Source organism: Vombatus ursinus, unplaced genomic scaffold (genome assembly GCF_900497805.2).
Source record: "Vombatus ursinus unplaced genomic scaffold, bare-nosed wombat genome assembly UNPS02010822.1, whole genome shotgun sequence".
Taxonomy (NCBI): Eukaryota; Metazoa; Chordata; class Mammalia; order Diprotodontia; family Vombatidae; genus Vombatus; species Vombatus ursinus.
The window spans coordinates 342818-353287 of record NW_020950600.1 but is presented as its reverse complement, the minus strand read 5'-3'; the positions used below and the strand labels follow the sequence as shown (position 1 = coordinate 353287).

General features: G+C 59.9%; 2 protein-coding genes across 2 annotated transcripts in view; both read left to right on the top strand.

The window, feature by feature from the left end:
- SPTBN4 (spectrin beta, non-erythrocytic 4) overlaps window positions 1-7317 on the top strand; it is a 48625-nt gene extending 41308 nt beyond the window's left edge. Inside the window, exons 29-35 of the mRNA XM_027855339.1 lie at window positions 578-774; window positions 863-1548; window positions 2552-2645; window positions 3037-3314; window positions 4304-4477; window positions 4966-5008; window positions 5978-7317. Of these exons, the coding sequence (XP_027711140.1) occupies window positions 578-774; window positions 863-1548; window positions 2552-2645; window positions 3037-3314; window positions 4304-4477; window positions 4966-5008; window positions 5978-6139 (1634 nt within the window). The 3' untranslated portion in view covers window positions 6140-7317. The remainder of the gene's footprint in view (window positions 1-577; window positions 775-862; window positions 1549-2551; window positions 2646-3036; window positions 3315-4303; window positions 4478-4965; window positions 5009-5977) is intronic.
- A 732-nt stretch (window positions 7318-8049) lies between these two features.
- Window positions 8050-10470, top strand: part of SHKBP1 (SH3KBP1 binding protein 1) — a 7491-nt gene continuing 5070 nt past the window's right edge. The window contains exons 1-8 of the mRNA XM_027855340.1: window positions 8050-8154; window positions 8315-8368; window positions 8533-8578; window positions 8673-8746; window positions 8863-8921; window positions 9305-9385; window positions 9713-9874; window positions 10025-10115. Coding sequence (XP_027711141.1) covers window positions 8051-8154; window positions 8315-8368; window positions 8533-8578; window positions 8673-8746; window positions 8863-8921; window positions 9305-9385; window positions 9713-9874; window positions 10025-10115 — 671 coding nt within the window. The 5' untranslated portion in view covers window position 8050. The remainder of the gene's footprint in view (window positions 8155-8314; window positions 8369-8532; window positions 8579-8672; window positions 8747-8862; window positions 8922-9304; window positions 9386-9712; window positions 9875-10024; window positions 10116-10470) is intronic.

Here is a 10470-nt window from a genome sequence, read left to right as displayed (position 1 = left end):
GGGGACAGGCATGCACAGGGTGGGGGCTGTCCCCTGCTGGGAGAGAGGGTGAAGCCGCCCCCCCCCCCATGCACACCTGTCCCCTGCTGGGACAGCCCCCACCCTGTGCATGCCTACTCCCTACTGGGAGAGAGGGTGAAGCCAATAATGGGGGTGGGGAGTATTCAATGGTGGGTAGAGAAGGGGTCAAAATATACCTTGAACAGGAACATCTGTTGGGGGTGCTGCTCATAATGAAGGGGGGATCCCGACCTGGGGGAAAACAAAGGGATGGGGCTTTCTGGGAGTGGTGGCCAATGTTAGTTTCATTTCAAGTGGGCATAGGTCGAGCATCAGAGTAGAAGATAGCAGCCACACTTACACGTGCCTACCTACAGGGCAGGCCTTTGGCTTCATCTCCGGATGCCCACCGGTAGCCACTGGCAGGCTCTTCTTCCTAGGGGATACCAGATAAGGGAGACTGGGGTGGGTCGGGCACCTGGGGCCCTATCTCACCCCCTCTGGGGTGGGGTGGGGCAGGGGTAGAAGTGAGCCCCCCATTCCTCCCTCTTTCCCGCCTGCCCCATGCCCCACTCAGTGCTGGAGGTACACCAGTTTGCGCAGGAGGCCGTGGTGGCCGATGCCTGGCTAAATGCTCAGGAGCCTCTGCTACAGAGCCGAGAGCTGGGCAGCAGCGTGGACGAGGTGGAGCAGCTGATCCGGAGGCACGAGGCCTTCCGCAAGGCAGCCGCGGCCTGGGAAGAGCGCTTCAGCTCCCTTCGACGCCTCACCACGGTCAGCCCTCCTCCACTCCTTCCCTCCCCTGCCTCCACATGGTCCCCAGGGGCAAGGCAGCTTGACAGCCTCCCTCTTCCTTCTCTAGATTGAGAAACTCAAGGCTGAGCAGAGCAAGCAGCCTCCCACGCCCCTTTTGGGCCGCAAGATCTTCGGGGATCCTACGGAGCTGGCGGCCAAGGCAGCGCCCCTATTGCGGCCCGGGCCCTATGAGCGGGCCCTGGATCCACTGGGCAGGAGGAGCCCAGAGCCCCTGGCCATCCCTAGCCGACTGGACTCTCCTCTGGCTGAAGGCCGAGCCAGGGTGGGCTACGTGCGGCAGGAGCTAAAGCCGGAGAGGTTACAGCCGAGACTTGATCGACTTCATGAGGGCCCGGGAGAAGCGCTGTCTGGGCTTGGGCTTGGGCTTGGGGCCGGGGCGGGGGCCGGGACCGGGACTGGGGCCGTGGCTGGGGCCGAAGAGGCCATTGGACCTCGGCGGGAGAGGCTCGAGTCCCGAGGGGCAGCCCCTGTGGAAGTCACGGTAGAGCGGGGCCGACCGGAGCGGCAAGCATCCGCCGAGCTGGAGGCGGGACGGGTGGAGGAGCTGCCCCGGCGGAGAGCAGAGAGGAATCCGGAAAGGCAAGAGTCCATGGAACCTGAGCCTAAGCCCACTGCCAGCCTCACCCTGGGCCGCTACGAGCAGCAGGAAAGGCGGAGGGAACGCAGAGAGAGAAGGTTGGAGCGCCAAGAGTCCAGTGAGCAGGAGACCCCTCGGGCAGACCCTGCCAGGGGGTGAGTCCGGCACCCCCGCCTTCCCGGGCTGCCCCGCCCTGCCCCGCCCCTTCCCCCCACAGGCGTTGTGCGGGGCTGATCCGGCCAGTGGGTGGGTCGGACACCTCGGCGAGGGAAGGCCCGGCCTCGCGGTCTGCCCCGCCCCCTTCCCCGCCCCTCCTCCCGAAGTTGAAAGGTACCTGTTGAAACTCGTAGCCACTTTCTAGCTGGGCTCCGTTCTTCTTGGGCCTCAGTTTCCTCATCTGAAGAACAAGTTTGGAAGCTCCCTGGGAGCTCTGACACTCTGGGACTCTGAGTAAATGCAGAGCACTGGGCCGTCTGAGAGGCCGGCCTGAGGTTTCCCTGGGGCTGTTCTGTATCCCCAGCCTGCACTCATTTGGTCTCACTGGGCACCATTCCCTTTCAGTCCACTCCCCACCCCCACCCCATGCCTCCTCATTTACTCCAGGACTGGGATTGAGGCTCCAAAAGAGAATAGAACTGGGTTTGATGATTAAGTGAGATCCCTCCCAGGTGCCTCAGGGCTGAACCGGGTCACCTCTGTTCTGGGGTCACATCCCTAAAGTCAGGATGTCCCTGATGTCAGGATATCTGAAGCCTGGGCAACCAGGCACTATTGCTGTGTAAGGTCCGAATGGGGTGTTTCATCCATCAATCTAGAGGCATTTATTAAAAAGGCTGCTAGGTGCTAGGCACTGGGCATACAGTAAAGAGTTTTACATTATTTTCAAGGGAAACATCACGGACACATTTTAATGGACCCAAGATAGCGAGATAGAAAGCATTTATCAAGGGCTTGTTATGGGCCAGGCTCTAAGGGCTGAAGACCCAGAGTGAATACCGATTAATTTAGGAGGGGGAGGTGCTAACGGCGAGGGAGGGGGGGAAGGGGCCAGACTCGGGAAAGGCAAAGCTCTGAAGGAGACGGGGCTGCCCCTGAGCGCAGGGGGCTGTAGCGTCATCTCCCTGGGCCCTCATGGCCACCCCTAACCCTCTCCTACAGGAAGGCCACCCTGGCTGACATCGTTGAGCAGCTACAGGAAAAGGAGTCGAGCACAGGGCCTTCAGCCAATGTCACTGTCACTGCCATTGCAGGGGTAAATTCGGTGGCCGAGGGAGGCTGGGCTGGATGGGTGCCGGAAGGCTTCAGTGTTCACCGGCTAATGGTGCCCCTTACTCACCATGCCTGGACTGGCCAAAGGAACTGCGCCTTGGTCGGCCTGAGCATGACAGGCTTCGGTCTGTAGACCTGTCTTCCCTACAGCCCAAACTCTCTCTTGCCCGCACCTGGCTGGATGGAAAGCACCCCCCCCCCGAGTCAGAACACTTGGTTTTGGTCCATCTGCCTCCCCCGTGAGCCTCAGTTTCTCCATTTGTACAAGGGGAGGACTGGACTAGATGAGTAAAGGCCCAGGCAATCCTGACTGGGGATGGGGAGAGGCGCCGCGGAGAATCCCAAAGCCCACGAGGTCTCTTTTACTCCTCCAGCCCTCGCTTCCCCAGTCCCGAGAACTCCCACCCTCATTCCCCGAACGGATGCCCCGGCCTGACCGGCCCCGTGCCCGCGACCGGCCCAAGCCCCGACGGCGTCCTCGGCCCCGGGATCCCAGCGGCGAAGGCGGAGGCGCCGGGCGAAGGTCTCGATCCGCTCCAGCCCAGGGCACCAGCGCCCCGCCCCCTCCACCGCCCAGCCACACCATACAGCGAGAAGGCTTCTTGCTCCGCAAGAGAGAGCTGGAGGGGCCCAACCGCAAGGCGTCCAACAGGTGAGCCGGGGCCAGGGGCGGGGCCGACGGAAGTGCATAGCACCGTGGAGACTGGGCATCGTGAACTGCGTGGTCCCAGTGGGCAAAGGGGCCCCCAAAAGAGAAGTGGAAGCCTAAGGCGAGGGCTCGCCCCTAACGGGGTGAATCATGGGTAGAACCAACTGAGTCCAAGTCCCCAGTTTCATTATTCCGCTTCCCCGCCCCCCCAGCCTCCTCTCCCTCCCTCCCTTCCTTCGGACTGTGTTCAGTTAGTAAGTCCTTGATAATCTCTTTCGTGAAGCTGACTCCTTCAGGGCCGGCTGAGCAGGGATGACCCTGGACCCTGGGCCCTGACACCCCCAGACCACCACCTCCCCTCAGAAAGCTGCAGGGAGACAGGTTTCCAACCTTGACTTGAGGAAACACTTCTAATAAAGAGATGTTTCCAAGTGGACCAGGTTGAGCTGGGGATGTAGCAGGTTCAGGATAGCACAATCTGGCTGACCACACTTCCGGTGGGGGATCTTCCTTTTTGAATGTTGCTCGGGTGCCTCCCACCCCCAAATTTTGTGATTCTGAGCAGCCTGGAAAGGCAGTGAACTGTTCACCCCTACAGGTATTCCCAAGGCGGTGGTGGTGGGGTGCTTGGATGTGTAGACAGAATGCCTTCTGAAGGTCCCTTCTGACCTCCTTGTCTGTGGTACTGTAAGGGAGATTGGGATTTACATTCTGACTGGGGAGATGGGACTCGCCATTCCCCGCCATTCCCCTTCTCCCCTCCTTCCCCCTGCCCCCATCATGGAATCCTAGGGCAGAACCTAGGACTAGAACCCCAGGCTTAGATTGTGGGAAGATGTAGCTGGTGATTTGTACTAGACTAGTGGGAAGCAGGGAAACCAGTTTAGGAGACCAACCCAGCAACCGAGGCAGGCAGGGAAGAGCCCAGGCTGGGGCCTGCTGGGATCAGGGACTCTGCCAGCCAAGGTCTCCTCTCTGCCCTCCCTTCCCAGGTCGTGGATGAATTTGTACTGTGTGCTCAACAAAGGTGACCTGGGCTTCTACAAAGATGCCAAAGGCCCATCATCGGGTGGCACTCATGGAGGAGAGCCCCTGCTCAGCCTGCACAATGCCATCTGCGAGGTGGCCAGTGATTACAAAAAGAAAAAGAATGTTTTCAAACTCAAGTAAGCTTGCCAGCCCAGCCCAGAGGTGGGTGCCGGGAGACCCAGGCTCCAGCCCAAACTCAGCTCCAAGTGACCTTGGGAGAGTTGCTTCTGTCTCCAGTCATTCCACAAGCATTTATAGAGTACTTGATACGTGGAGAACACGGGGTGGGGTGGGGGGGGAAGATACAGAGTTTGGCTCAAGTCTAGCCCTCAGGAAGCTTGCAGTCTAGTAAATGGGTGAAGTGCAAACAGGTTACTGTGATGCATGCTATTTCATAAGTGCCCTTGAGTGGTTCAGAGGATGCTGTGAGACCCAATACACCACTGGGATGTAATTGAGGAAATCTTCATGGAAATGTGGTTCTTAAGTTTGGCATTAAAGGCTGGGTAGAATGGTGGGTTTGAATAGGATGGTCTGCCAGGCTCTGGTTTGGGGTGGTGAGTGACTGGCCAAGGGGACTGCCCCTGGCATCCCTAAACTTATGCCTCCCCATCCCTCCCTACAGGACCCATGATGGCAGTGAGTTCCTTCTCCAGGCCAAAGATGAGGTAAGAGATGGCATTCATTTAAAAACAGGAGGAGATAGAGGGAGTTAAGACCAGTCCTCTCACCTGGGTCAAGGGCAGGGCCATTAACTCATGTTCAGTTCAACCACTTAATTCAACATTTATTTCCCATCGGTCTTGGGAATACAAAATGATAAACAACATAGGCCATACCCTAGGGGAGCTCGTATTCTAAGAGGGAGGCACATGGATGCCTTTCATGTAGTTGGCATTTAACAAATGCTTTTTAATCCAGAATGTGCTCAAATAAGATAGAATGTGATAGGGGACCAAGGGAAGATTTGGATGAAGCAATCTGACTATTGAAGGTGGGAGAAAGCACTTTCAGGGTTGTTGTTTGTCCTTTGTTCAAACTCTGAGTTTGAAAGAAAAGGATTCTGGGAGGGGAGTCTTTAAGAATGTACAGGGGCTGGATAGGGCAGGACAAGCTTGGGGAGAGGTTTGCCTAAAGCAGAGTGGGTGGAGGAGTCCAAGACTAGAAAGGGTGGTTTTATTCAGATTATGAAGGGTCTTAAATGCCAGGCTGGGGAATTAGTATTTTATCCTTCTCGTGAGAGGGACCCACTAAAAGTTGTTTGAGAAGTGGGACTTGTGTATTAGGAAAAGGACATTGGCATCTTTGGGTTGGACACCAGACTGGAGGCAGGGGCAATAGGGTGCCAGGACAATGTCTATCCACTCTTCTCAGTTCTTTAGAAAGTGTCTGTGAGGGGCGGCTGGGGGCAGGAAAATTCAGCCCCACCCCCTTTTTCCATCCCGGATCCCACCCATCATGTGTCACCTTATTCCCTCTTCTGGGCAACTGGCCCCAAAATTGGAACTGAGTCTAGAAGAGATGTCTGTGCTTTGCAGTTGGGTAGGAGGCGTGGGGGGTGACAGCAGGACTCAGGCTAGGCCTCCATCCCTGGCCTGGATGCCACCATCACCAACGCCAACCTGCCACCTTCTCAGGAGGAGATGAAGGGCTGGCTCCAGGCCGTGGAGAGCTCAGTGATGGAGCACGCGGAGATCTCCCGTTGGAGCCAGACGCTGCCCACCACATCTTCCACTGATGAGGCTAACCCAAGGCCAGAGGGCCCGGCCCCCCGAAGAGCAAGTAGCCGAAGAAAGTGACCCTGCCGCAGGGTCTCCAGCACTACTATGGACCCAGGCCTTACCCCAGTGGGCATGCCCAAGCTGAGGGCCCTGACAACCACACAGACATGTCTTCCCCTCCACCTTCCCCACCTCCACCTGCCTGGGCATGGAGACACTTCACCCTTCTCCCTTTGTGATGTGGAGAGATGTCCCCGGGGCCTGAATCTCTCCTCTGCCCAGTGGGCCTAGAGAGACCCAGACATTGAAAGAAGGGGGACTGTCCTGGGAGAAGGGTCCTGGTGTCCTCTCCTAGGATGGGGGTGGGGCCCTCCTGCCATTGGCCCCTCGCTGGAGGCCTGCCCTCAAAGCCATATTGCTGTTCCTGCCCCTTCCCCAGGGTCTTGGGCTTCATTTATTTATCTATTTATTTATTTTTTATGCAATAAATGAGGTGGGGGGAGGGGACAAAGGGAAGTAGTTTGGGTCAGAGCTGAGGGAGGGGGAGGGGAAAGCAAAATGAGCCAAATCTCCCTCCCCCTTGCTCTTCCTACCCTCCAGGGTCCCTGGCCTAGAGGAGGGGGCAGGAGGACCCTCAGATCTGTGGGAGCAATAAACCCCGCCTCAGCCCCATAGTTTTTCAGGGGACAGGGAGCGCAATGCTGTAATGAGGTCAGGGTAGGTGGACAGAGGCCTGGGGGGGGGCCAGTAAGGCCGACTCTCTCCCTGGGAATACAGGGACCCCCTATGGGGCAGCCAGCCCAGGGTGCTGGGGGATGCGGGGGTTCCCTCCTCTGCCTTTACCTCACTTCCAAAGCTGCCTTGTTCTGCCTAAGGGCCCGGTCGGGTGAGGGGGGGAGAAGAGGGGACCCCAGAGCCTGAGCCTCCCACCCCCTCCCACACTCAGCGCCACCTGGTTCCTTTTGGTCTCAGTTTCTGTTTGCAATCCTCCACCCTTCCATTGGCCTCCCTCTCACCCACCTGTAGAGACTCCAACAGCTTTCCATAGGATTTGGGGGGAGGGTCGTAGTCCAGTCTATCTGCCTCTCACCCCACGGCCAGGCGCTGTGGCCCCTGCATGCTCCAGGCCGGCTGCCCTCCCCTAGCCTCAGGAACAGGGGCTGGCCCAGGGGGAGCCCCAGGCTGCGGGGAGGGGGAGGGGAGGGCAGCGGCGCTGGCGCACTGTATGCACCTTTAATAAACCCTTGCTCTGTCCAGTCTGTGCTTCTCCATTGCTGCCCCTTCTCTTTGGATCGGGGTACCTGGGAGATGGGGTCAGGGCGGTGAGGGATGGGGGTGGGGGTCCAGAGTGTCTGCTTGGCAAGAAATAGCAAGACCTAGGCCTCAGGCCAGGAGCCTCCTAAACCCCCTCCCCACCCCCGCCCCCGGGTCGGATTTGGAACCCCTAGAGCCCCTGCCTAGCCCCCTGCTAATCTCAGAGACCCAAACCCCAAGTAAGCAGCCTGCCCTGCCCAGGAGGGCTGCCTGGGAGCATTAGGCTACCCCGCGGGGTTGTAGCGCCCATTTCTGGACCCTAGAAGGTTTTCCATGCATTTCTCCTTCCGCAGTCATATGAGGTAGGCAGTACCCATCTCATCACCCATTTTACAGAGCAGCAAACTCAGGCTCCTGGGGAGATCAGGTGCCTTGCCAAAGACCAGAGGGGTTTTTCAGTGTCTGAGCCTGGTCTTTTCTGGAAACCCGGGGCAAAGAAGGCGTGAGTCCTCGGGCCCGAAGGGGAGACCAGGAATCCGAGGGCAGCGTGTGTTTAGGGGGACAGGGAATTGTCTTTGGGGGCTTCGCGGGGGCTTTTCCGGCCCTTTAAGAGGCGGGAGCTGCTTCCGGGAGGGCGGGGCCCCTGACCAATGGCCGGAGCGCCGGGAGCCAATCGGCGGGTATGTGGGCGGAGCCTCGGCGGGACCCGGAAGCTGGCCCCGCTTGGCCCAAGCCATGGCGGCCGTGGCCGCGATGGAGATCGCGGGAGCCTCGGGGGAGTCGGGCCGGGGCCGGAGCGCGCCCGGGGAGGTCATCCACCTGAACGTGGGGGGCAAGAGGCGAGTGCCGAGCCCCCGCCCGGGGAGCCCCGGGCGGGCACGCTGTGCCCATTCCTCGGGGAGAAACTGAGACCGGGAGGGAACCCCACCCCCCCCCGGCCCGCCCCCCCCCCCCCCCTGCGTCCGCTCCCTCCCTCTCACAGCCTCCTCTTCTCCCCAGGTTCAGCACCTCCCGCCAGACGCTCACCTGGATCCCCGACTCCTTCTTCTCCAGGTGATGGGGGGATGGGGGCCCCTCCTCCTGCCCCCTCTGCGCCCCTTGGAGACCCTCCCCTTGCCCCTCGGGGACCCTCGCCCTGCTGCACCCCTGGGGGACCCCTCAGCCCTGGTGCCCACCCACCCCTCAGAGACCCTCACGCCCTCTCTACCTCCCCGCAGCCTTCTGAGCGGGAGGATTTCCACCTTGAAGGATGAGACTGGAGCAGTGAGTTTGTGGGGACACGAGCTGGGAGCTGGGGAGGGGGTGGAGGTGGGGAGCTGTGCCCTCCTCTGACCCACTCCTCTGCCCATCTCCCCAGATCTTTATCGACAGGGACCCCACGGTCTTTGCTCCCATCCTCAACTTCCTGCGCACCAAGGAGCTGGACCCCAGGTAGGCGTCCCCCAGGGGAGGGGTCTTGGGGGTGGGACCGGCTGATCCCCGCAGGGTAGGGGGTGCGGGACGGGGAGGGGGCCCTCGCCTTGTCCTGACCCGGCCTGCCTCATCAGGGGTGTCAACGGCTCCCTTCTCCTGCATGAAGCCCAGTTCTACGGGATCACCCCTCTGGGTACGTCCATACCCCTCCCCATCCCTTTCTCCAGCCCCCAAACCCCTAAAAAGGCATTTATTAAGCACCTACTGTGTGCCAGGCACTGGGCAGATGCAAAGAAAGGTAAAACACAGTGTCTGCCCTCAGGGAGCTTACAGTCTTAATGGGGCTAGCGGAGGGTAAAGATTTCCAGACTCTTCCAGAGGGAGTGGGGAGTTCCCCATTTGGACCAGGGAGCAAGAACTGCCCAGGCTGAGGGAGAGCTTGGGGTTTGAATGGTGTACTGGAGCGGCGAGGGAGGGGGTGTGGCTGCAGAAAAAAGGATACAGTGGGCCAGAGTGAACCCAGAACCCTTTGTGGAGAAGGGCAACTTCTTCTCCCATCCTGCCATCCCTCCTCAGTCCGGCGTTTGCAGCTCCGGGAGGAACTGGACCGGTCGTCCTGTGGGAATGTCCTTTTCAACGGATACCTGCCCCCGCCAGGTGGGGCCTGTGGGGGCTTCCTCTCTTCCCAGGGTAGAAGGGAGCCATCGATGGGCCTGGGAAAGGGGATGGTAAGAAAGGAGGACCACCTCCCCATCCTCAGCCCCTGCATCCTGTGCCCAGGGGCATGATGGGAGTTGTAGTCCTGGGTAGGTCAAGGAAGGATCCTCAGTCTGTAAGCCCCAGCTGGAGCCAGACTGTGAGAGGCTTTCAGTAAGAAACAGGGGGGTGTATTTAATCCCAGGGGTATAGGGAGCCAGTGGAGATTCCTGAACAGGTACATGGCCCGGGACTCGCACCCACCACTACCATCCTCTCCCTTTCTAGTGTTCCCGGCAAAGCGGCGAAACCGGCACAGCCTCGCGGGTCCCCAGCTGTCGGGCGGCCGGCCGGCCCCTGTGCGCCGCAGCCACACCATGCCCCCCAACTTGGGTAACGCAGGGCTGCTGGGGAGGTTGCTGGACGAGAAGGCACCCATGCCCCCCTCAGGTACATGTCTGAACGTTGATGGTGTCCCCGCACCAGTCTGCCCTGAGACCCCCGGCCCTGCATCTAAGCCCGTCAGTCACTCAGACGGGGAGTGGTGCCTGCAGAAGGCCCAGATCTTGGGTGCCCCCTCATTCCCTTGTGGCCACCCAGGGACCCCGGATGAACCAGGCATGGTGCGACTGGTCTGCGGTCACCACAACTGGATTGCTGTGGCTTACACGCAGTTTCTGGTGTGCTACAGGTATGGCTGCAGAGGCCATGGATGGAGATTGGGGCTGGGAGGGCCAGAAATGAAATCAGGGCCTGGAGGTCGGAAGTTAGGGGCTGGTGATCAGAGGCTGGGAGTCTGGGGGAGCCCAGGAGAGAGCTCAGGGAGGGGTGAGAGGGGCAAGGGAGGCTGGGGAGCCCCAGACCACTGGGGGGTGTCGAGGACACAACATCCCAGTAAGTAAAGAGGTCAGGGAGAAAGAGAGGGGGCTGGGGGGACCTGAGGCAGCAGAAAGGCCAGAGATGGGCCTGGGAGCTTGGGGCTGGGGCTGAGGTCCATGGGTGTGTGTGTGTGTGTGTGTGTGTGTGTGTGTGTGTGTGTGTGTGTG